The 27406-nt window shown below is 42.4% G+C and overlaps 1 protein-coding gene across 1 annotated transcript; it reads right to left on the bottom strand.

Moving 5' to 3' along the window:
• Window positions 1-9645: 9645 nt before the first annotated feature.
• Window positions 9646-17240, bottom strand: NME5 (NME/NM23 family member 5; the record flags this gene model as incomplete). The annotated part of the gene is made up of 5 exons (XM_082490007.1): window positions 17100-17240; window positions 14344-14549; window positions 13957-14057; window positions 12821-12939; window positions 9646-9732 (listed from the first exon to the last, which is right to left on the bottom strand). Exons 1-5 carry the CDS (start codon window positions 17226-17228, stop codon window positions 9646-9648), a joined length of 642 nt encoding a protein of 213 aa, XP_082346133.1. The 5' UTR covers window positions 17229-17240.
• Window positions 17241-27406: the final 10166 nt, after the last annotated feature.

The following is a 27406-nucleotide window of genomic DNA, read 5'->3' on the forward strand; positions in this document are numbered from 1 at the left end:
GTGGTGATGGGGAAAAAAAATAAATAATTAAGGCCCAAAAGCTGGAAAAATGAAAGCAAAAAGCAGCAAAGCACTGCTGAGAGGAGGAGAAGGGTGCTTACAGGGTACAAGGAGACTTGTTGGAGAGACGTGCCCCATTGGAGCTGCGTTTGGCAGCCGTTTGTCACCAGGGTGGCAGATGTCTGGGAAGCGAAGGGGGAAGAGCCGCGGTGGCAGGTCCCTCCTCGGGTTTAGCCCAGTATTGTCCTCGCTCTGTCGAGGGAAGGTCCATCAATCATCGTTCGGTGGCTATCGAATGATCGAGGGGCTTCTCCACAAGCACTCGGCTGCTACAGACAGGCAGTGGGCAACAGCACGGGAAATCTCCAGCTCGCCCATCTCACCGCTGTTTTGGGGGTGGACCAAAGACACATCCGTGTTTTCTGAGATACCAGGGAAGACGCGCACACCTACCTGCTTGCTGAAAGACACAAATTCTCGAGCCAGATAAATAAAACTAGAAAAGGACTAATGGTACAAAACCAACAAAAATCCTTAAGAAGAGGTTTGGATGTGCTATTCTTCCTTCTTAATTCCAACTCTGTCCCTCCCACCCTGGACACAGAGGGTTTCAGCCTGTTCCTCAGAGGTCTGGCTGCTAATCCACCCACCAGTCCTCCAGGAAGAAATGCTCTGGAGATTTCATCGGGGTTGGAAATAGTCCTCACTTCCCAATGACAGCCCAGCAGATAAGACGGCACTTTACGGTCCCCACTGCTGCTGCAGTGGCGTGTTTTCCATCGCAAGTCACGCTGCGACAAATTACAAAGTGTTCTTTTGCTGAAATGGGTTGCACGGATAAGGCAGCTGATGAGGTGCAGCTTTTACATTTTAAGTGTTTTAATGTATTTTTTTTCTAAACACGCAGCATTTCTTGACACCCATTAATATTTCCTTTTTAAATTTTTTTGCAAAAGAGGTAACAGTTTTCAATTTCTGACTAACTTCACAGGCCTGCAGTGCGTGACATGCAAACGATACCACTGCAAATATGCAAACAGCCGGGGAAAAAGGTGAGTAATGCAGTTGCTTGGCAAAGAATTGCAGCAGCCTGTATTCTCACTGTAGTCTCACTTAGAAATTTTCGAACGCGCTTGCTGTGATGCAAGAAGAGATCACAACGGGCCAGAAGCCTGGAGTCACCCAACGTTGGCTTCCCGCTCCTCTGCCCCACCAGTAATAAGGTTTTGGGAACACTGAGAGGTCACCTGGAAATACCTCTGGCTGCAGATAGGTCGGACGGCCTCATCACAGCTGCAATTTTGTCCTTTTTAAGATGCCAGAGGAATCTGACATCCTCAGATCCAGCCTCAATCTCCTATTATCTCAAAACATCCTGAACAACGTGTTTGACTCCCTGGCTGATGGTCCGGAGGAGCAGGCAACCTGCTTCCCAGGCTCTGGCACACGGGATGGTGGAAAAAAACAGATGTAATCCATTTTGGCAGCGGTATATGTTTTCATATTACTTTGCTGCTATGTTTATTTCCACTGACTTTTTTGAAAAGTACTTGTTCAGGATCCTACACATACCCAGTATACTTACTGGGTAAGTATACACTCCTTCCACATGAATCACGTAAAAGGAACAGAGTATTTTGTGCTGATGCTGGCACTGGAGAGCCCTTTTTTCCCCAGGGAGCTGTGCACTCCGTGACACAGGACGCCTGAACCAAGCCCGTTGGTGTGCCAGAGCAAGACAATCAGAGCAAGATCATTAGATCAGGCTTGGACATCTCAGGGAAGGAGGTAGAAGAGGAGTTTGTTAGAACGGGAGCAATGTTATGCTTCCTGCAATGGCAAAGACAAATGCATTGATTGGGCCTCAAAGGACACGAGAAAAAAAGATGACTTCTCTCAGGACAGACCACTAGAACTAAGAACCTAAGTCAGAAGCAGAGCCTATGGGTAAGTGATGGTTCAATTTAATTCATAAACCAAGTTTAACTGCTTTAGCAGAAATAAATAAAAACCCAAAACCACGAAACAAAAACAAAAAACCACCAGAAAAACCAACCAGGCTTGGGATCTGTTTTCCAAGTGTGTCTGGTGAGGAAAAATGCCCTATCTACTGCAGTGGGCAGTGAAGTAAACTTACAGTGCAGGGGGCAAGTCAGACAGCTGATGCGGAATTCAGGAAAAGTGAAGGTGAGAATAAAACACGCTGTCAGCTGTTCACACGGGCACAGCGCCCTTTACACGAGGGGCATCACCTGTCCTCCAAAAGGAAGGTAGAGATACCTCCTCAGGATATTGTCTCTGTACTTCCAGCCATTCAAGCAAGCAATAGCTCTTTGAAGCTAAATGCCAAAAAAAATATCTTGATTTCCACCAAGGAAAGTCAGGTCCAACAGCACCGATGGCAAGGACCCCATGTGGGGACCCTACTGCAGCCTCTCTCCGCTCCAACCTCACTTAAAAGACTCCCCATCTCTTCTCTCATCTCCCAGCGCCTTACTAATTTAGCTGAATGGGTTAATTGTGACTCATCTTATTATTTCTTCCAAAGAAAAGATCCAGAAAGTTATGGCATTCCCCTTAGGTGTCTGCACCCCCTGCTGTGGCCTGAACTTAAGACACCAGAGGAGCTGCAATATTAGCTGCACTGGAATGTTTTGGTTTTCCCTTGCAAAACAGGCCCATCTCTCCAAGTGTGAATGTGCTTCAGTTACCAAAACATACTCCAGAGGGGAAAAAAGGAAATTTCTTTTTTTTTTTTTTTGGTATTTAACTTAAGAATTCCCATTTTTGTTGCAAGCAAACAGAAAAGGGCATGCCTCAACACGTTCCCCTTGCTCTATATACCAAGGTAAGAAGAAACTTTTGGAAGACATTTTTTTTTCTCTAAAGATTAAACAAGTTCCCATCAGCAATCTGTCATCTCCAGACCGGTGTGCAAATCCCACAACTGCTGTGAGCAGAAACTATTCAATGTTACACATGAGCGTGCCTAAAAGACACATATTTTTTTTCTGGAAAATCCACTTGGCACCAGGTCCTGCTCTTTCACATGCGCAGGTGGGTTGGTACACACGAACGGTAGCTTCAGAAAATCCTTCCGTGTTTAAACTTTCGCAACCCTAAGGAAGAAAACCCCTCGCAGAACTGCAAATCAATACTAGGTGACAATGAAACTATTGATTTTCATTGGAACTGGATAGATAGATAAAGATCCAATTTCTTGTCAGTACTAGGAAGTGAAAAACCAAAAGCTGCCAGTTTATACTGTCAGGACGTGACATTCTCAGGTTGTACCCAAATTGGCATAATAGCATTCACCTCAGTAGAATTACACCACATTATAGTTCCTAAGGACACGGCTCAACATCATCTTCTGCAGTAAATCTATAAAAGCACACATAAAACTGTTCATTTAATTTAAAAAAATATACTTCACCTTACACCTTTTCTCTCACGTCAGCTGACGAAATCACATCAATTAGCAGGCTATAGGTGTACGAGCACTGACGCTGTAAGAAAGGGACGGTTTAATCTGGAGTCCCTGAGGTACTGGATGATCATGTGAGTACTTGCCCATGTTTAGATGGGAAAACTGAGATGTTAGGCACACGGAAGACTGGTGGACAAGCCTGATTTAGAGCTCGGTAGACTTGACTTGTATTCTGTTCCCCAAAAGACAGTGAAAAGACTTCCTCCACATTAACTCAGGGGACATTAGATTGGGCTACAGACCCAGTACACAGTGCCAAATCTCCTTAACTACAAGCGGGCGTTTCTTATTGAAGAGGGATACTGATATACTGCTCGGCTGATACAACACAAAGCTGGAACTAGAGAGAGATGGGTTTTATTTTTGATCCTGCTGCTGCTTCAAAGGATGACCCGAGGAGAGTCATTTCACTTCTCAGTCCATGACCTTCACACTTGGACCATTTGCGTACTGCCAGTTCCCCTGTACAGCATGTTATAAAGAAACTAGGTATCGTTATTAAAACTATGTTTATGGGTTACTTAAAATTGTTCATTCCAGGAATTGCATGTGGTCTTAAAAAGGAACATTTTGCAGAGAATGAGCAACTGCTAAAGATACAGCGTGGCTGCTTTGCAGTGCGGTGCCATTCTTTGCCATATGTAATGATGAATTAATAGCAATTACAACACTAAGTTTGGAGAATGCCTCAACACTGAGTCAGTGCTCAGGTGAGGCAATTGTTATTGCAGTTCATTAAAAAAAGAAAAAGCAATAAAAGGCTTAAGAACCATCACAGATCCCAACTACATGAAGCTAATTATCAGTATGATAAACTATCATTTACATGAATAGGAAATTGAACGGCCATTTCATTTCCTACGCCTTTGTTGCTCCCATTCAGTTGTGCTGATGGTGCTATTCAGGGAAGCCAGCATGGTGCCTGTTTACAAGAGAACTTTGCAAAACAAAGACAGTCACGGTCAAAACTTTGCTGATCAATTCAGTATATTTACATGGAAGACCTCTGAAGAAGAGGAAAAAAAAAAAAAGGTATTCTGAAATAGCCTCATGGGATAGTTTAGTTGGAAGTGGGCAGTAGCAGGGAATGATCTCACGGCTATCTACATGTGTGGTGGCCACAGAAAAAAGCATCTGGTTTTCAAACAGAGGCTTGATCAAACTTTTCTCATCCAGGCAAAAAATACCATTGCACAACCCCCTTAGCAAAATGGCAAACGACAATGCGTTCTGCATGCACAAAACAGTATTGTCCCAGTCTGGCTCCAGAGAAATCTGGCACAAACTCTTTGTTTTCAATATGAGCAGAGAACATGCCATGCCAATGTCTGACAATACATTTTGGACATACGTACAATGTACCGGCTGAGCAGCTCCCAGGAATGATCCGATTTTCCTTCTTTCTTTTAACTAAGAGAATGGAATCACTCCAGATTTACAATGAAGCAAACTGAAAGCACAGTCAGAACCACTGTTTTTAAGAAGACCTTGCTATGCCATAACTTTTCACGGTTCAGTTGCTAAATTACACCTTATAAAAATAAGTAAGTGCAATTGAGAGACTGTGTTAATCTCAGAAGTTTAAACATCACCCTGTAATGACTGCTTTATATTGGCCCATAGTAAAGTACTTTATGGGCCATGCAAGAGATTTATCCGCACGCGTATGTTAAATACTCCTGGGAATTTTCTCACATAGAGAGATGAGGCCCAGCTGACACAAAACTAAATACATACAAAACATTGCCGTCATTCACACTGCAACAGGAATGCCACCCAGTAGGAAAAAAAACTTTACACCACCTAAAAGAGATAAGACCCGATAGCCAGCATAGCAATAAGATGTTGCTTTTGGAAGTGCAGAATTTCCTAACCTGACAATCAGTGCAGATTCTGGAAACGTAACAAAAAAAAACCTGTCTCCTTGCAAGGAAATGAGAGCTTAGGCCTTGACTATAAATAGATTATAAAGAAGCACGGGTGGTTTGCAGAGTAGTTTACTAAAGCCAAGGGTATTTAGAGCCAAATTAGTTTCTCGCACATAAAAATTCCCTGGAATTTGGGGTGAGTTCATACGTGATTTCTCACTCAGGCAGTCTGGGACTGACAGGCTGCGCTCAACTGCCTTTCGCAATTCTCTCTATTACCACAGAAGATCCATCCCGGCTAAGAGATGTCAGGTGAGAAGACTTTTAAATAAAGTAAATGTGATGGTAAAGAAGTTGCAGATATGGTAACAGTGTCTTTTTTTTTTTTTTTTTTTAAATAATCATGCTTCCCAGTAGCACTACAGCTAAGCATGAGTCAGTCAGGTGTTCCCAGGGGACAAAATATGATGCCATATAAAACAAATGCAAAAACCCAGCAAGGCACTGCATGAAGTACTTTGTATGAAAGCATCACCTCCCTCAGCTGTAAAACACTCACAAGCAGTAAACTGAAGAGAATTCTTAATCCTTCAGTGTTATCATTATTAGAGTACTATTCACCCACTTTTTTTGCAGGCTGCCTCCTTCTCCCACCAACTGCTTCGTCTTACAACAATGCCTCATTTCTGGCTCAGAAGACCAACAATAGGCTCTCCCCTGAGCTTATGGCAGCAGCTCCATGATCACTTGGCAGGAGGCAGCATAACAGTAATTTGACAAGTGTCTTCCCAAGGAGACTCAACACATCAGTCACGCTGCTGACACACTCCACACCCGGAGGAGTTCATCCAGACAACGGAATATTTCTAGGTGCAGGCAGCTGCTCTTGATTGACCATCCAAAAGATAGCAGGTTTTTCCGTTTCACTAACAGCAGAACAAGAAAGCACCTATTTGCCGCGATGGTCCTTTTGACAGTGCCATGCTGGTTTAAGCCAAGTCTGCTCGAGTAAAACAAAGCAGCAGGTAAAGAGTAGAGAGGACTGAAGTCCTATTTCTAGTCCAAGAACAAATCTACTGACTGGCATGTAAGAGGAAACAGCACTGCAAAAACAACTGTAAGTTACCTTCTTATGATGTGCAAAGAGTCTCTCTTCCCAACAAAATTCCAGATTTTTTAAAAAGGAAATTGAAAAATCACAGTATTTTCCCCACAGTATCTTCAGAGAATGCATTATTGTTGGTTAGTGCCAAAAAGGACCAACATTTGCTGTCCAGAATAACATGAATTATCTTGATCTGATTGCTCCAACTTAATGAATTAAAATTAACTAAGACCCTTGTGTCTTTAAATAGAATGTTGTTCTAATATGGCATTGAAAAAAGTAAGTTTGAGTCACTCCTCTCCTTCATATAGTGCCACGAGACAAACATCCATCAGTTTATCATCAATATACCAATTTTGCTTAGACAGCTGTTGTTTAAAGAACAGTCAAGATTAATAACTTGAATGAAGGAAAACAGACAAATCCTCTCTTCTTTTCCTATGTGAGAAAGACAAGGGTTTGCAAATCTCCATATGTAACACTTTTTTTTCTTGAAGTTGCTAAATGAAAGCCCTAAGCTCTGAACAGCAACTCATTTCTGAAGCTCAGCATGCTGGAATGTTCTGACTTATGTTCTGACTTCTGCCATCTTTAAAATATGTTCAAGGTTCCTGGCAGTTTAACTGCTCTTAAAGATAATAAATCCCTTATGAGACAGGAAAGCTGAACAATCATATACTTCAGACTAGCTCAATCTGTATAGGTCCAAGAATAACTTCCAGTGCAGGTGATAGCAAGCATATGACAAGCAAAGTTCCAGGAGAAACTTTGCTGAAAAAACAGAATTATGGGAAACAGACTGAACTGCTAGTTTTATGGACATAGCTCTATTCCAGCACTCAGGCAGTAAAACTAAAATGAACTCCCTCAAAGTTAAAAATACCCAATAAAACTCAATAGGCAAAGTAATTATTTTGACTTGACAGAGGGAGAAGACAGGTCACTTGTTCCCACAGAGAGTAGCTTACCTTGCTGACACCAAATAGTAAGACATCTTTCAGTTCACCTGTTTTTTCCAAAGTTACGTTTTCTGTGATATGGATTTGACACTGGCCAAGCCTATACCACTCTGGGCCAAAGAAAAACCTGAAGACCAAGAGAAACGTAAGCCGAACAGCCTCTCCTGTGGTGTCACAGCTCCCCCAGAGGACCAGGTTTGTTGTCCACTTTACATTCCCAAACCGACCTTCTGCCCACATCCTACTTATTAATGTAGGTTCCTCAAGAACTCAGCAGTGAGATTTGCTGGATCAATACTTGTCCCAGGTGTAAAGATAACTTCATCCCTTGGGTGCCATCCTGACTCACTGTATCTTCTCTCTTTCTACTGTTCCCTTAGAAAAATTGAACACCAGTCAGCAATTGAAGGCGTTAGCTCTAACATTAGAGAATAAATCCATGACAAACATACACTTGAATGACTGAAACTTTATATTGTATGGGTTATAAGGTAACATTTGCAACATCAGCTGCTTTTACCCTTTCTTCTGGCAAGGACCCACATACTCTCAATGGAAGTTATGATCTTAGTGTGAACTAACACAGGTCTGTCACAAAAGCAAAACTGAAAACTCCAGTGGTAACATAAAGGAGATATTTATTGTCAAGCAGCATCACATCAAAATAAGTAAGCAAATGCCATAGTAAGTAACAAAATACAGGAAAATGTCTTGTGAATTCACTGGATTTTAGTTTCTGGCCTCTTCAAAAAAGAAATTTTTGGTTTGGCTGACAGGAAACCACAAAGCACAACTGTCCTGTAATTGCAGCAATCAGACACGTATGGGGACAATAATTATAGCAACATAAATTAGTTGTAAACAGATCTGTTTACTGTGTTTCTAACCACCTCATTTTTTTTTTCTTCATAATTGAGGCTTGCTTTTTTGTTTTTCTTCTCCTAAAAGTCCCAAATTTTTTAGTTGGTACTGTAGGAGCCAGTTTTCTAAACGTTTAATCTCTGGGCTGGCAATAGTGGTATATTCCACTGAGAAGATAAACAATTAGCTTAAACAAGTTTAATGTTACAGACAAATGACTTATGTTTCTGGTAATTACTCAAGTTGAAGAAGCAAGTTTTTTCACGAAACAAATTATGAAATTGCTTGTTTGTTTAGTATTAGTCAAGCATGCTAATACTTAAGAGTTGTGTAAATGACATTGTTTTCTCCATCCTAGCCAGTCAAACCACAAGATACAAAGCCTGAAGTTAATAGTGCAAATATGGCTCTTAAGAAAGTTTAAAAAGCCTGTCAAAAACAGCCCAGTTACTTTGGAAAATGTAATAGTGCAGGATTAACCCATTGCCTGTTGAATAGCATGGCCCCTAACCCATTCTCTTGAAATTTTCAAATGGAACACATTAAAGTCCAAGAGTAAACAACAATAGGAGGAAAACAGAAATCAGCATACCTTTTAAGAGCAGGAGAACACAGAAAACACCCTTAAGGTGAGCTGTTCCAATTAAGCACCTTTCTTTCAAACAAATGTTGGAAGACAGCATTAGTCCTTGACTAAAATATGCCTTCTTGTGACTTGAAATGGAAATCAACGATTTATTTGTAATCACTGTGCCTTTCGCCACTGAGATGGGAAAGGTACATTCAATGTAACTTCAAATAAATCCTTCAAGTTACATTCTGACAAAATACATCAGGCTCAAGTGAATCAACTTCAAGAGTGACCTTAGCTGGGTGATGCAATCAGTAATTAAAATTCTTAAGTTGCTAATGTGCCTCCAGTAACTGTTTTCTAAGTTACATCCAAGTACCTCCCTTCCTAATGGAATTTGTGTCTGCTAAAAAAATGATGAAACATAACTCAGCACAGGACAGCTGTATGTCATTTGGGAATCTGCACTGGTGTATATAATTTTGTTCTCCCCCGACACCCAAACCAAGATAAATGGGGAAAATAGCAGTTAAGTCACACCTGATGATCATTTTGTCTTTTTCTAATCACTGTAAATTTATCATGTAATTCTACATTCACTATGTCAATAGAAATCTACTAGATTAAATCCTGGTAAAGTGTAAGGTTAGGTATCCCATGAAGACACAGGCAGTTATGACATTTATATAACATTTACTTCAGATACTATTGAATACATAGCCAAGGGATACACTGAAAGTGATAATATATATCTGTAACTTGGAATGCTTGAGATCGTTTCCACTGAGCTCTCACCCCTGGTGCTCTTCCTCAGTGATGTGATGTTGTAGCCTAGGTTTATTTGGATTGTGTTCAATCAACCAGTCAGCAAGCCAAGTCTGCAGAACAAAAAACATCCCACAAACATCATCTTCAGTTTTCTGTTGTTCTCTATTAAGAGTATGGGAGAATATTAAAAGCATCATTTGAAACCTCTGATACAGACACCCTCCTACTGTGCTGCGAAATGAAGACCTTTCAGAAAAAAATACAAGTAATGTGTTTTTTCAAAATATTTTACATCCTCACAGATTATATTGCGATTTTAAAATTGCGATTTTACATCCTCACAGATTGTATTGCTTTTGAACAATTCACACTGACCTTTAGAAGACAACTTTTCTGGACAATGTCTATCATTGCATATGTATAAGAATATTTGAGCCATACTTTAACAATCCAGACAACTGTTTTGGAATGAGGCTGTACAATATGCATGAAACTACTAAATGAAATATTACTCCTGACAACACTTACAGATACTTGTAATCATACAAGATATCATACAGGTATCTAGTAATCATTCATTAAAAGTGCCGGTCTTCTGCACTGAAATCACCTTATAGTGCCTAAAACTTAAAACCAAAACATGGTTACTTTTTGAAACTCATAAGTTTTCCAGCAAATTGTACTTAAATAAGAACGTGCGGGGTAGGAATGCTGTGAGTCCTAACTTCATCTGCCAATGGTTGGTCCTGGCCTTAGGCAAATTAACCCTTTCCCTCGATTTTTCCAATTGTAAAGAGAAGTTTTTAACACATCCTTATTTACTTCACAAGGCTGTTGACGATTATTTTCTGGAATGCTAAGTACAGCAAGCTTCATACCATACTGTGAAGTGAAACAATTGATAGAATAGTAGACCAGTAAGGTAAGCAATACTCTCCTTTTACTACCAGGTGCAAAAAGATTGGTTCACAAAGAAAGAGACAACAAGTAGAGTGTTATGACAATCCTCACAGGTTAGTCAGCAATAGCAGAACAGTAAGAACTCAAGACAGAAATGGAAAACAAACAAACAAACAAACAAAAAATAATCCCAAAACACAAAAGCCCTTAGAAAGACTATTTGTGTAATTAGAAAAGTTTAAATCATTTGAGCCTGATTAAATTTATCCTGTGTTACTTAGGGAATTGACTGAGACAACCTCTGTGCTGCTAGCAAGTATTTCTGAGTGGACAAATAGTTTCTGATGCCATCTTCAGAAAGGAAAAGGAAAAAAAAAAAAGAGGAGCCAAATCACCCCAACTTCAATTTTTCAGTTCCTGGAAGGCTACTAGAAAAAACAAAAAAAAAACGAAATTCCATCAATCTCCTTGTAAGTCACCTAACAGATAACAAACTGAAAAGCAGTGCAGTACCCAACATATATTTCTGAAAAAAAGTTGGAGCAAATCAACATTATTTTCCTTCTGTTACAAGGTCACAGACATTATGGACAAGGAAGAAGGAGCAAATATTACGCTTTCATTTTAGTAAAGCTATTGACACTGTTTCATATAGCTTTCTTCCAAGCAAGAAAGGAAGCAAAGCATGGTCTCAAAGTTACTATTAGTTACCACATAACTGCCTAGAAAATTATGCTCGGAATGCAGAGGTTAATTGGAAGCAAAACCAAACAATGAATTAGAGAAATGTGACTTAAAAGGTCAGAAGAAAAAAAATCAGTTTTTAATACAGCAAAGAAATGACTAAAGGGAAAAGAGATGGTAACGCTATTCAAATATGCAATAGCTTGCTGCAAATAAAATGAGATATTACATTGTCTCCAGTGTCCTCTGGGGATAGTAAAAAGGGGGGGTAGGGAGGTAGCGGGCTAAAAATTGGAGCACAGGAGATTTAGACTAACTTTTAGTGAAAGCTTTTCAACTATGTATAAGTAAGCACTGAAACAGATTGCCTAGGGAGACTGTAGATTCTCCATCATTTGGAGTGCTAAAGAGGCCAGACAAACATTTGTTAGGAATGGTTAGATACAATTGGCCTGGCCTTTGGGCAAAGGGGTGGATGAAAAGACTTCTTCCTAACTGTTTTCTCAATTTCTATGGTAACAGTGCCAGACATACAGATAAAGTGGACGGGTTATAAAGCTGGAACAATCACAGTACATTTAATCTGACCCCATGTATACCGCATAGATCATAGAAACATTTCAGAAAAAAAGCCTGAAAAATAATGCAGGGGTGTATCTTTCAGAAAAACGCAATGTTGATTAAAACGTGATAATGATGTAGAATCCACCACAAGTGCCAGTAAGTTGTCATGCTGATTAATTATCTGCATTCTTAAAGAAGTACTAGTGTGAACGACTTGAACTTTAAGAATACAAAAAACGTTTACCACATTTTTCCAGGTGAAAGAAAGCTAATTTTGTTTAGGAACTGAAAAAAAACAAAACACCACCACCAAAAAAAAAAAAATCTTAACAGGCAATTAACTCTAGTCTTTCCACTGGGAACCGTAATTTGAATGACACCCGTGGTTAAAAGGAATAATATGTGACAGGAAGGCAAGATGCATCAGCTTGATAACTAGAAAGGGGTCACAAGAAGACAGAAGAATTTTCCATAGGTCAGCTTGACTACCCAAGATAAATTTCACTAAAAAGAATAACAATTAATTTCCCTGGTGAACTGTGGAGCAACAGAAGTAAGTGCTAATCAATGCTGTATAGTAAAAATAATAGTTTATCCCAAAGAAGGATTGATAATATTAATTTAAACAAAAATAACAATGACAAAATACAGACAGCCTTGCTAAGAACTCTACAGTATTTTACTCAACTGTGTAACTACAACCGTTGTGATTAGTATCTGATCTCACTTAGCATCTATTGTGTGAGAGACATCATGTGATAGTACCCATTTACCTTTCCAGTCATGTGTTAGAAAGAGCATTATAGAAGCCACCTAAAAAAACTTGTCATTTCATCACAGCTGATTTAATTTAGTCTTGGCCCTCATTTCATCTGTTAACAAACCAATCAACTTCTTGAAAGGCAAATGTTATTTGATTAACTCATTAGCAGGTAGCTAAAACAGCACAGTGCTCTAACAAAGGAGCAGCTTCCTATATACAGGGACTTTTCTAATACAAACTATACATGTCACAGAACATACAACACAACACAGGTATGCTGTACATACCATTGGATCTGCCGGCTTCTCTTTGCACAGTGCAGTGAGCCCAGCTAGTAATGTTGGCTTTACATAAAGGTTCAAGTAATCCCTAGCTCTTTGTCCAGCTGGAATTGGCTCCAAGATCACTGTAAAGAGTAACCACAGGTGTTGGAAAGCAGCTTGTAGTGTGATTAAAAAAGGCATTCTTTCAAAGGTTGTTTATATACGAGGTTCTGTTTTCCTTAATAATACATAATGTTTTTTCTAGCTCATCCCACAACATATTGCAAAGAAACTACCTGAACCCCTTTACAATATCCCTGAGGTCATCTTACTAATTATAGACAATTATGAAAGGGAGGAAATCAGATTATCTGGGGAAAACCTGTGTCCCTGAAGATGCATTGGGGGCAGGAGAGAAACAATATATCCCATCTTTAGTACTTCTTTCTTGCAGTGTGAAGTTGGTTTCTGAAGACCCTCATCTTAAGTCCAGCTTTATCATTAGGGTGAGGAGAAGAGACATGGTTCATAGTGGGTAAAGTTTGTAGGGAAGTGCAACAGCTTTTATTAAACTACCTGATACAGTTAGCAGAAACAGACAAGTTTTTTTTCTAGCAGTTTCCCTTACACCTTTCTGTCCAAGAGCCAAGTCATCTTTCAACTGTTACATTACAAACAAGAGATGCTCTCCCAGCTTTTCCAGGTTCTATGGCCCATTTCTCTGGCACTTAACTTCGTGATTGCACTATCATGTGAACATCCAGCTGCTGCTGAACAGGAATTACTCAGCCTGAGCTCAAGAAGAGTCAGTCTTCTCAAGCCAACAGGAGTCCCAGAGGCTGACAGTGCCAGAAAGACATTCTGGAGTGTAATAGTTTCCCATTTCCTCTCATTTACCAGCTTTGTCTGCTCCAATTCCTAGACATAGAGTTTGAAAAGTAGAAGCAATCGCTGTAACTATAATGGCTTTTCAGATATATTTTGGTATGCCTTTCATAGCAGAAAATATAAGCTTATGCATAAAGAGACTCACATTCTCATAAAGCAAAGAAACCCTCTTCCAAATACAATTGTATCTAGCGTCTGGACAGAGACAAGTAATAACAGGGAAGAACACTATCCTCCTGAAGATCAGCAATGTATTATCTGCACCATTTTACCTTCTGGAAACATGAATCGAATTTCTCTTTCTGCTGTGTAAATGTTGAGACTGCCGTGAAGTGCATTCCTGAGATCATCAGTCCCATAGATTGCTCTTAAGCTAAAAACAAGAGAAAAATCTGCTTGGTAGGCAACTGCAAACCCCTTCCAAGTCTCTACAGTCTGAGAGCATATAAACGCAATATATATGGACTAATTAACAAAGCATTGGCTTGATTTTGTTTTAAAAATAAATATGTAGCTATCTAAAATTTATGTTCATGCACTGAGCATTCTTCATAAAATGGGTGAACTTTACATACTAAAAAACACACGTGAGAAATTCTGGTCTCATTAAGAGAAAGACAAAATCCTACTGAGTTCACCAAGACCAATCAGTGAGTTACCTGTGAGGGTGCGTTCTCTTAGCTCTTATGCTGTTTGATGGTCCAAGCAATTCCTTCCAGTATGAGACTGCACAATGTCTGGCAAGAACCATAGCAACTAAAGGTCCAGAACTCATATAGGCTGTTAAATTGGGAAAAAACACTTTTCCATATTGGTCTGCATAAAAGTTGCTACATTGCTCTGGGCTTAACTGGAGCTTCCGTTTCTATAACGTATTAAAGAAAAAGAAAAAAAAAAAAAAAAGGAATGAAAAAGCTTGCCAAATCACAGAATCACAGAATAGTCAGGGTTGGAAGGGACCTCTGGAGATCATCTAGTCCAACCCCCTTGCCAGAGCAGGGTCACCTACAACAGGTTGCACAGGACAGTGTCCAGGCAGGTTTTGAATGTCTCCAGAGTGGGAGACTCCACAACCTCTCTGGACAGCCTGTTCCAGTGCTCCACTACCCTCAAAGTGAAGAAGTTCCTCCTCATGTTAAGATGGAACTTCCTATGTTCAAGCTTGTGCCCATTACCCCTCATCCTATCAATGGGCACCACTGAAAAAAGACTCCTCCCATCCCTCTGGCATCCTCCCTTTAAGTATTTGAAAGCATTAATAAGATCCCCCCTCATTCTTCTTTTCTCTAGACTAAAGAGACCCGAGTTCCTCAGCCTTTCCTCATATGAAAGATGTTCTAATCCCCTAATCATCTTCGTAGCCCTTTGCTGGACCCTCTCCAGCAGATCCCTGTCTTTCTTGAACTGGGGAGCCCAGAACTGGATGCAGTACTTCAGATGTGGCCTCACCAGGGCAGGGTAGAGGGGGAGGATGACCTCCCTCGACCTGCTGGCCACACTCTTCTTGATGCACCCCAGGATGCCATTGGCCCTCTTGGCCACCAGGGCACATTGCTGGCTCATGGTCATCCTGTTGTCCCCCAGGACTCCCAGGTCCCTTTCCACAGAGCTGCTCTCCAGGAGGTCAGCCCCCAACCTGTACTGATGCGTGGGGTTATTCCTCCCCAGATGTAGTACCCTACATTTACCCTTGTTGAATTTCATTAGGTTCCTCTCCGCCCAACTCTCCAGCCTGTCCAGGTCACACTGTGACATAGCTTGCTATCTCAGGTAGGATACAGACCTGTGATGTGGCCAAATCTTCAAGTGCAGAACAGAAACAGAGTAACTTCCAAGCCTAATCTGATTAGTCCAGATATGATCCTCTTTGAGATACAGAGTAACAAAGAGCAAGAGTTTTCCAAGTTAATTAAGCAGCCAAACAGGCCATTTGAGTAAGATGCGACCTTAGCCTAGGCAAACTACAGCATTTTATAACTGCTGGATGACTTAAAGTACAGTCAGGGCACTGCACAGAAAAGGTGAAGAGCATTACAAGGGCAGGATTTAATTACTCAGCTGCTCCAGCTTAATGTTCTACTTTTAAACAGTTTTCTCTTCAGCCCACACCGTTAATTATGCAATTATTCTATTTTTCATTCAGTATTCATGCTTTATGATTCTCACAATAGCTGCCTAGCCTGCAGGTGGCCATGATTAGGACAAGTTTGGGAGGTTATCAGAAGGCACAGGGCAGTCAAGAAAAAAGAAGAATTTTTTTTTTTTAAATGCATTCTTTGAGCCTAAACTTACGCAACACAAGAGTACCACAAATCCAGATTCCTAATAATTTTGGTACCAAAAGTCACTGGAGACATCAGAAGATGTTCAGTTTTGGGGCCCTCACTACAGGAGGGACCATTGAGGTTCTGGAGTGTGTTCAGAGAAGGGCAATGAAGCTGGAGCACAAGTCTCATGAGGAGCAGCTGAAGCAACTGGTGTTGTTCAGCCTGGAGAAAAGGAGGCTGAGGGGAGACCTTATCGCTCTCTACATCTCCTTGAAAGGAGGCTGTAGTGAGGGGGGGTTGGTCCCTCCTCCCAAGGAACAGTCAATAGGACAAGAAGAAATGGCCTCAAGTTGTGCCAGGAGAGGCACAACTTGAGATCGGATATTAGGAAAAATTTCTTCACCAAAAGGGTTATCAAACATTGGAACAGGCTGCTCAGGGAGGTGGTGGAATCACCATCCCTGGAGATATTTAACAGGCGTGCAGATGTGGTGCTGAGGGACATGGTTTAGTGGTAACTTGGCAGCGTTGGGTTAATGGTTGGACTTGATGCTAAAGGTCTCTTCCAACCAAAACGATTCTATGATTCCATAAGGCACGATAAAGTCCTGTTATTAAAAAAAAAAAACAAAAACCACACACACAAAGAAAAAAACAACAAAAACCTGTCTCATCTTCTGATACATTTTGCATAAATAAAACAACCAAAAAGGTAAGGGAGGAAAACGCAAAAGAGCAAATGTGAAAAGGGGGCGTTTACAAGAATAAGAAAAATTATTACATTTCCCGGGAGGGGGAGGCCGGGCCGCGCCCCGGCGGCGGTGGCAGGCGCGAGGGCACAGCGCCCCCCAGCGGAGGCCGCAGCGCGGCCGCGGGGAGTTAACCCGCCCGGTGCGCGTCTGCCCAACCCCGCGGTGGCACAACGTCCGCGTTCTCCCGCAAAGGAGTCGGTCTGGTCTGTTCCACCCCGTGCACCAACCAAACGTGTCCCTACACAATCTGGCAGCGGTGGGTGATGACATATGAGAAATAGAAATTGATTTGTGGACGCACTAGCTTTTAGTTACTGGCTTGACTGCTGAAACTTAAGGTAAATACTATTCTGATTTACAAACTGCGGTTATTTTCTCGGGAGTGCAGCCCATTACCTGAACGATGAGGAATCCCGATCGGAGAATGTGATCCTCGATTTCTTCTTCCTTATCAATGACATCTGGCTTGATGAGGGCCAGAGTTCTTTCCACAAAAATCTGAGGTTCAGGCATGAACATCTGCATCTTGGCTTCTAAATTAGAACTCACGTGCTCCTTTTGTACTGCAATGACACCAGTTCATGATTTTTGGAGCCTGCGGACCGCACAGGCACCTGGGGGGACATTTACTGCGCACCCTAAGAGTGGAGCAGATCAGCCCCATTTCACAACAGCCACGCGAGATGTCCTCTGGACTAGTCAGTGCTCTGCAGTTCACACTCCTCTTTCCAGTGCAGCAATATTTTGCAGAAAATAAGCCCAAATCTAAATGTTGTTAGCCAATCATAAAGTGCAAGCTATTCTCATATTTCACTGATGAACTCGGACAATGTATGAGGGAGAGAGGAGTGTTATGGCGCACTTTGCCTGCCCGAGCGAGGCAGGCTGGCAGGCACCCTGCACCCCTACGCCCCAACCCCAAATCTGGGTTCTCACGCACGAAGATTGTGGTGTGGGACTTAGTACTTGGAGCTAGTCCATCTGTAAGCCTTCAGGGTATTTCTCAATTGTTATTTAGTCCTTATATTTATGGACTCCAGACAAAGTGCCAGTTTTCTGACTGGGCGCATCAGGCCATCAGCAGGTTATGAAGATACAAAATTTGTTCTGTGAATGGTGGAACTAGTGCAGTCGGGTTTCCTGCAGACCTTCTTTTTCCCCTCTTTGCCTCCACACTCCCAGCCCAAAGTCTCTCTCCACTTACACTGGACAAGACATAAAAGAATTGTTTAGGTTGGAAAAGACCTTTAAAGATCATCAAGTCCAACCGTTAACCTAGCGCTGCCAAGTCCACCACTAAACCATCTGACTGGCCAGCTCACAGCTGCAAAAACCATATATAATTGCAGAGTTACACCTGCCTTCTCGGTCGGGACGATCTTTTCTGCACCTATACCTTTGAGCCTCCTCGTTCGCTTTCAGCTATGGCTGAAGGGGCCTCAGCCTCCGCCGCGGCGGGGAGCCGGAGACCTGAGGGCAGGACGGCGGGGCTGCCCCTGCCGGGAACCAGGCTGCAAGTACGCACACAGCGGGGCGCTCGGAGCAGCCGGCCTGGAGCCGGGGCATCCCGTCACGGACACCGGCAGCCCGAGGGGCCCAGAGCCCGGCACTGACCCGAGGAAGAGGCTCCGTCCTCTCCGCAGACCCCTCCCCGCCGCCCGGCCCGGAAACAGGCTCACCCCCGCGTACCCTGAGGGACCCACCGCCGCAACGCCACCAGCTCTGCCCACTCAGCGGCTGCGGCCGGCTTCCCCGCCCGGCCCGGCCCGGCGGCGCTGGGCTTTTGCCGACCGCAGCGCCATGCCACGCACCTTCCCGCTCCGCCGCCGTTGCTAAGCGACAGCGGGGCCGACTCCCCGGGCGGAGCGGCCACAAGATGGCCTCCGCGCCCCTCGGCTGCGCGCTCAGCGCGGGGGGGGCGGGCCGGGCGCGGGGCAAGATGGCGGCCGGGGAGCGCTGGTGTGTTGGCAGGGCGGGGGCGACGCCTTCGGAATGCGCCTCAAGGCTGGGGCGGCCGCGGTGCCTGAGGGTCACATTTGCCCATTAATGGACGTGGTGTGATACGGGAATAAGGAAGGGAGCAGCGTGAACGAGGGGAGCTATCAAAAAATCTCATTCCTCCCTGATAATTAAAGCTTTCTGTCGGTTTTACCTCACGCTCAGGTCTGCTGAGGGAGGCATGATCTCACAGCAAACGTTCATAAACTGAGGTGACATTATTTATTGGAAAAGGGAATACGGACACAAGCCCTTCTTCAGGTTATTTGAATATCAGTATTTATTGTGGGAGTGTGGACAAGGTTTCCTGTTTACACGCCTGATCAACATCAGCGGCACCAGGAGCCTGCAGTCCTTCCGGCATTCCACACATACTAACCTGAATCTACAGCTCTCCGATACTGTTTTTCAGCATTTTTGATTGAATTACAGTGTCTACCCAGTGCTACTTCACTTTTATCACAAAACCAAGTAATAAGGTCACTGTTTTCTGAGTTAAACCGTAACGAGGTGAGCCATGAATGGAGCTGGGGAAGCCGCACTCCCTGGGGATTTTTACCACGTTTTCCCCGCATCGTGCCAATACCCTCTCTCCCTGCATGCTCCCTATTTATCTCTGGTGCCGTACCCCCCTGGCGACCTGGAAGCCGAAGCGTTGGGTGCCACAGTGTGGCCTCCCCGTCCCCCCCGTGTCGGTGAGGCTGGCCGTGGCCGGCTCCCCGTGCTGAGCGCCTGCCAGCTGGCCCGGCGCTATCGGGGTGTGGACCGGCACACGGCCCCGATAACAACCCAGCTCGCCCCGCAGCCATGCCTCCGCTCCTTTGGGCCTCAGCCCCTCTTATTAGCCATTTCTCAAAAAAATTGCGGGATCCGAGGTGCTGTTTCGACCTCTGGCCTGCGGCAAATTCAGCTGGAACTGGCCATCGCGTTTGAGTCCTTGGGGTGACGCTGACAAAGGCACAGAGAGAGAAAATAGGTATATAGGCTTCAATTTTTTTAATTAAATCAGACGGAAAGTAGATGCAAAGGAGAAAAAAAAGAACACGACACATTACGAGTCATAGGTGCTGGCATTGTGTACCCTGGTTAGTGGAGGAAATGGCAAATTTGCTGCAAAAGCTGGTTTTAGCATAAGAAAAATCAACCTTCCCTTATTCTTTTTCATGAGTAATGTAAATGTAAAAATAGATATGAGAAACAAAACTATGCAATTATTTCCTCGCAGCCAGTTTGAAATACGTTTAAAAACCAAAGACTGAAGTTTTTATTCACATACCTTAGAAAAATAAAGGTTCCAAGTGCACAAGACTGAGTAATTCAGATGCAGACTTTCCTTCAGTGATACAGGCACATGGTGTTTGTTTCTTTAACAGAGATAACATCCAATATTTAATTTGAAGGCATTGTAAACACTGCAACTACACAGAGATAATGGGTAAACATGTTTCAGTAAAAAAAACCAAACAAAACAACTGATAGAAAGAGTTCACCACTTTTTCAATTTAGTTCAGAGTTAATTCAGCAAGAATCGTTTCTTTTCAAAGTCAATGAGCACAAATCTGACAACCCTAGCTTAGACTGAGCAGTTCAAAGGCTTCCTCAGCCTTCAGAATTATTATTACATAAGAAATGTTTAATTTAATACCAGTGTAAAACACTGCTAACATTAATCTCTTGCAATTTCTTTATTGTGTGCTTTTTTTTTTTTTTCCCCAGCTAACCAAGTTAAAGAAAAAAAAAAAATGTATGTGCATCGTTCTATGCTGCTGTTCCGCCGGGAGCAGGGTCTGGTGCAGTTCACCCCCTGCCACGGGCCCTCGGTCTCTGCCAGAATTTCTCCTCCTCGCTGTTTCCAGAAGCATTTCTGGAGGGCGGAGATTGTCTAATTTTAGTAGCTCGGAGAATCCTCCGCTCGCCAATGAGCGGGCGGCTGCATCTGGAGCCGCAGCCAATTACCCCGGGTTTCCTCCTGCTACGCTTCCCACGATGGTTTAATAATGCAAGAGTTACAAATTTAAAGTGGCCCCACATGTTAAGAGAAAATAACGTTATGTGTTCCTTAACAGAGACATATATTTTTACCGTAGTAGAAGCTCGAAGCTTTCTTCTAAAGCCTTGGATTCCATAAACCTGACCTTACAACCCTGTGTTAATATCATTATCTTATGCATATTATCTTTATAGTGCTTGAAAAAATATTTCTGATAACTAAAAGGCTGGTCTAAAGCATCTTCCCTAACTTCTGCAGGCCAGGGATGTGACTTTAAGAAAAGAAACAAAAAAAAAAAAAGTAAAATCATGATTACCATGTAATGAACCATCACAGTCCTGAATACTTCTCTGGGCATAGCTTTGCTGCCGTATCTTATCTGTTAAGCGGTTTAACAAGCCTTAGTTGTCTCACTTATTTTTAGCTGGCATGGAATATAATAACACTGAAAGATTGTGGCTGCAGGTGCATTTGCATTCTAGTAACAACAGAGAAGCAACTTTTTGAGGAAAAATATTATTTCAGAGCTTTGTACTCAAATACTGCAAGAAGGTGGAGAAACTAATGTCTTGTAGACTGTTAAAAAAGGAAAGAAAAACAGAATGATGAAAATAAGAGTGAAGACAAGCTACAGAAATAATACCAACTAATTGCACTGATTAAAAACGAAGCTTGTACTTTTTATCTTTATTTGCATTTTGACATTAAGCACAGAAAAATGTATTTGCTTACGAGCTATACATTTACCACACGTACAATTTTCATCCACCGCTGCCTTTTTTCCCCTTCTGTCTCTCATGACAAACTGTCATACCTACCCACAGTACGGGCTCACCTTCAGCACTTGCTTCATCCATGCTTGCTTTTGCAGCGCAAAGTGTCTCTGACGGAAATCCTGTAATCAAGCTAACTTCCTCTCCTGCAAGCCTGCTCTCTCCTCCATTTCTGCCTTCTTACAGCTAAACAATTTGACTTCTGCAGCTTATCTGCACGTCTGTAATTCTCGCTAGCTTTTCATTGCTGCTAACCCTTGTCAAGTCTTCCTTTCTGCTTTCCTCTATTTGCTATCTCACCATTTTCTTTAAAGATAAAAATAACAAAATATTCTCTTGATGCTTCCCCTTTCTATAATTCTCTAAGTGGCAAAACCAAAAATCTTATCTGCATGTCTTTTGTAAGTCTTCATGACTTGCCCTATTAACCTCACCCTATTACACTTCCTGATCTTCCTCCCGCCCACTCTGTCATTTGTTCACAGCTTTAGTCATTCAGTCAGCTCTGACCCCCCAGCACCCACACAGATAAGCTTGTCTCTTTTACATTAAAAAAAAAAAAACAAACAAGCCTTTGGTAGAAGTGCTTCTTGTCTTCTCACTTTTACAAGTCTTCCAGTTGCATCTCTTGTCCGATTCTACCCTAAATCCCCTTCAAACTTAGTTTTTCTTCCTCTTGTCATGTGAAAGCTTCTCACCCTATCTAAACCCAATCTCTTCTTTGGCCTTCAGTCATGTGTGGCACAGTAGCCAGTGTCCTGTCTTAGCTTTGCCAGTTATTCTCACCTGTTGCTTCTCCAATCACTGTTTCAGCCTGGCTTGTCAGTACTGTACCTCGTGTTTCTTTCCCTTTTCTGCAAAAACAGTGGTGAGCACTGTTCTTGACTCTCCTTCCTTCCCTTCTGGCTCATAGCTCAACATCCTATTAGGCAAATATAGATGTGATTGCCTTTCATCACTGTCTCGTTTCAAACCTCTGGTATCTCCATTGCAATTTAAAGTCTTGTTAATGAGTATGTGCCTGAAAAACAACCACTTTTCTACTGAGTTCTTTTACAGCCAACTGTGCAAGGGAGTGGGTGGAACCTTACAGGCCGGACCATGGGCTTTGGGCTCAGAGTGGTCTAAACTGCTGTGGAGATGTCAAAAAGAAGTGATCTTTGTGATTCATGACATGGCTGGGAATCTTGCTCAAGCTCTCCTCATCTCTATTATTGTTGACATTCTTTTCTCTGGCGTCAACACATAAATCATTTGCTTCCATTCAGAAAGCTCTGCAACTTAGTTCTTCAGTTTAACTACATTCGTTTTCCACACCTTTCCAAATAAAGTCTTCTCTATCACACATAAAACTGTTGCTCTTCAATTGTGAGCTCATTCACACCCTGATATGGCCCTAGGTACCTTCTGTTTGACACTGAAAAGATATCTCCTCTTTCCTGCCAGCCGGTACAACTGAATTCCACTCCTGCACTTTCAAATAAAGACCTTCCTGATTTATCCCACGTTGTTGCTTCGTATGAGCTCCCGTTGAACACCTGTAGAGGTTTGCAGTGACAACTTATTTTCTATAAAGCTTCTCCTCATCTGTGTATAAACATTGTGTATAGATACTGCAGATGACAGATATTAGGCTTTTACCTAACCTTCTGGAGCAGAAACACTTGCACGCGTTTGCTCTTTCATTGTTCTGCATAATGTTTAACATAATACTGGCTTGGATTATCCCTGAGGCCACTAAGCTCAGAGATAAGTATTCAGTGTGATGCTATCCACAATGAATAAATGAATGTATGAATAAACCAATAAAAATCTTTTATTCGGCAAATTACAAGAGGCAATCAGTTAAATAAGGCTTTTTTTGAAGTTATATTGTCAGTCCTTCCTTAAATGCATCTTGTCTTCATCTTAAGTCCATGTAGCAGAAAGCACCCTTTCTGCCATTCTCCTTTTGAGCAGTTACTTTCAGACGTACCATTAAAATCAATGGGATTACTTGCATAGTTCTTCTTCTTGTTATTAATAAAATTTATTTATTTATACTGTGCATAAAGAGTAACTCAGACAGAAGCTTCCTGTATCATGGTATTTTGTATATAGTAGGCAGTCTGTGACCCGAGATACTTACAATCAATTTAGACAAGACGGGCATAGGGTGTGGGAAAGGGATAAATTACATCAACAGATTCAAGGCAGTGAATGATATATTGGTTCTCTTTTTTTTTTTGTTAGAAGAAGGGAACTAGAAAAATCAACACAATTGAAATAATGAGGATATAGAGAGGATAAAGAAGAAAGGGAAGGAGGCAATGAAGACAAGTATGGGACAAAACTGGTATGAACAGACACCAAGGGTGGGGCTTTGAGTAAACAGCAAGTTTGATAAAACAGCAAAATTAGGCCCAGGATCAGACAGTCCATACACAAGTAAATTCAACTGAATTTCAGTCAACACCATGAATAATCATAGTAATTACAGGATTAAAAAAAATGGCAAACATTTCTCAGTAGTAAATGTGTCATGTAAGGAGAATTACCACCCAAGAAGGTATGTGTGTATTTTTCTTTGATTAACCACATGCTTTGAGTGGGAAGTGAAATACAAGACCAAAACCCAACTCTCAACCTGGAGGAATTCTTTAAAATTACCCGTGGCATGATGGGGCCTGGTGAGACAAATAATAATCATAACAACCCATGTCCTCAAGTTTCTCTGTCTTCGATGTTTAGATATGTAAAGAGTAACTTTGTTAGTCATGCCAGTGACAGTTTTCAAACCAGGCTGCTTAGCCAGTCTACAACCACATTGTCATACTGCCCTTGGATATGGAACATACAAGGCATCGAACGACTATTAAAATGGGGCACTGGGAATCACAGAGAGCCTTGGCAGTTGGGAACTGCTGTTTGGAATTGCTAAAATGAGAGACTGGGATGGACCTGCCCAGGAGAAATGGGCAGTCAGAAAAGAGTACAGCTTTACAGTTAAGCAGGAAAAGGATAACGTGCTGAAGTACCAGTGCAAGGGCTACGAAAGGAAAGAGGAGACAGGTTCAGCAAAGCAAGAAAGAGAACTGGGAAAAAAAAAGAAAGAAAAGGGAAACATATGGATTAGTCCAAAAGAAATTACAATCATTCAAGTCCTTAGCAAGGCTTGATGAAATACAAAGGAGCTGTTTGGGGCAGTGAACCTTGCAAAGAAATTAAGTAATAAATATGTCATCAAAAGCACTCAGGTTACATCCATCAGCTGAGCCTATGCTCACATGGCAGACTTATATGAACTGCTGCCAATTTCAGTTTACTCTCAGGTGCTGCTCTATAAACTTGTGACTTCAGAGCAGATGTAGTTCTGCAGTCAGCTACCTCAGCTGCACACATAAAAACCTGCAAAAAGAAGGTGGACAGGGCACAAGGGTGGTAGCATTTACCACTTCAGCCATCCCAGTTAGAGCAACCTACAAATATCAGTTTGACCTTAGTCACCGGTAGTGACTTAAGGAAATGCCTGATAATTTTCCAATTGAAGCAGGCTTACAGTCCTGTATAAATGAATGCAGTCAGCTGACAGACAGCAGCATAGTTGTTTTTAATCACAAACTGTACTTTCTTGGTACAGACCTGGCAGGCTTACAATCTAAGCCAGAGCTGCACAAAAAAAAAAAAATCAAAATACGTTCTCTTGCTGGATGTGGGGTAAGTTCCTCTGAGATGGTATAAATTAGGATGAAGAGTATCTTATGAAAAATTTCTTTGCTTCTAACATTTTATTTAAAGTTCAATACAAGAAAAGCAATTAAAAATATATTCTTATAAAGATGAATATCCTTATCAGATAACATATACAACCTGTCCTGTGGACATATTACAATTTTAAAGTGTACTGGTTAGGTACTCTTTGTGCTGTCTTTACTAGACTTGACCTCATATAACATTATTTCACAAATTTTAGCCTAAAGATCTAGATGTAGAACCTGTCCATAGCATGCCCTACCCTGTCAGCAGACTAGGTTGAGATAAATATCTCTAAAGATCAAGTTCTGAGCTATTCTAGCTTGAGCTGAAAGTGTGGCAGAATACTTACAAATTAATATCCTTCACAGATAAAGCACCTGGCTGACACATCACATATATTACACTGTGCTTGTGTATTCTTGAAGTTAATCGCGTTGGACACTTATTTTTAGATTGCTTCTAATACTTTTCCATTTGTGAGCAGGAAAAATATGAATGGGGATGGGAAAGATTTACAAAAGCAAATAGCCAGTATGGCTGAGGATTTAAAATCCAGAAATTGTAAGAAAATCAGTTGCAAGTCCAGTAACAATTATGATGCAGTCTTGCGGCATGTGTGCATGGGTATCAAAGCAAAAAGCTCGGCTTAGACCAGTTAAAGCGATGCTCGTGGCAAGTACCACAAGCACCAAAGCAAAAGTGGCTTGAAATTCTTTTTTTTTCATACAATCTCTCAATACTAAGCAAAACTTCACTTTTTTTTAAACTCTTCCCCTTAAGAGGTCTGACTTATAGCCTGAAGCAACAGGGTTTTTATTAAAAAAAAAAAAAAAATATCAAGGCCTTACCCTCAATGTATCATGTTGATTTTATTTCATGTTCATCTCTAATGCTCTGCTTGTTGTTCTGTTACAAAGCTTACAAAACCAAACCTAATGTCCCCTGTTTTACCAAGTTCAGAAAATGAATCCCATAGAGGATAAAATGTGCTCTAAAAGCAGTTTGCTGAAGGACATCCTGGACCCTAGACCAGATTACTCAACAGCAAAATGTATCACCACCATTTATTTTTATTCACAAGTAGCTATGCACACTCTTTCTGAATTGTAATAGCAGATGAAATATTCAAGTTGAGCCAGAAGAGATATTTGGCAGAAGATGGAGCAAGCAAGTATTAACATACACATTCATTAGGACAGAAAGTTAGGTAATAATTGTTACTTTTTGCCCACAAGCAAAGGGCTTTTTTTTTTTTTTTTTGATGATGCAGGAGAAAGCCAAACTCTGTCCTTTTGACATGGACAAATGGGATATTAGGAATGGTACACTGTACAAGAATTTGAAGTATGATTACAAGGAACAGTTGTCTTGTGCACTTTTCACACATAACTTTGTCAACGAGGTTGATATATCCTTGGGCAAAAGGAATTAAGGCCTAGGCACATGCTTCAGCTCCCGAAGTTATGTAATATCCGCATCCAAGTTTCCATTAAAAACAACAAATTCTGGCCCTCTCGGTTGCTAAACCAGCAGAGCTGGAAACATTAAGTAAACCTCTCGTACTGGAGTAACTGACTCAGTGTACGTACCACGCCTTCAGTTACACCAGAGCAACACTGTCGGTGAATACCCGCTCTCCATCACAGCCGCGTTTCCACAACGTTACCGTCCGGGACCCGCCGGCCCGGGCTGCCGCAGCCGAGCTCTGGCGGGGCCGGCCTGCCCCGGCGGCGCCGGGACTGAACCACGGCCGAGCGGACTGACTACACGTCGCCCAGGCCCCGCGCCCTCGGGGGCCGGGCTTCCTCCCCGTCACGCTTGTGGTTTTCGTGAAGCGCCTGGTGAGAGCAGTTAAACGTTCGCCGGGGCGATGAGGAGGCGGCCGCCTGAGCCGGCCCTTCCTCCCCCGCGGGGGGGAGGGGGCTGCCCTGGCGACAGCGGCGCGGCGGCGACCCCGGGAGGAGGAGAGCCGCCCTCAGCTCTGAGGCGAGCGGCCTCCGCGCGCCTCGCCTTCCCTCCCAGCCCAGTCCCGCGGGCCGCCTTTCGCCTTACCCCGCCCGCCCTCCGCGGCAGAGCCAACAGGAACCTCTGAACGGCGTGAGTGACAGACGGCGGCGACCAACGAGAAAGCGTCTTATTGCCGTGTGGCTCAGGCTCCGGCGGTATAAAAGCGGCCACGCGTTAAGGCTCTGGGCCGGAGAGTACGT

Source organism: Vanellus vanellus (genome assembly GCF_965231255.1).
Source record: "Vanellus vanellus genome assembly, chromosome: 13".
NCBI lineage: Eukaryota > Metazoa > Chordata > Aves > Charadriiformes > Charadriidae > Vanellus > Vanellus vanellus.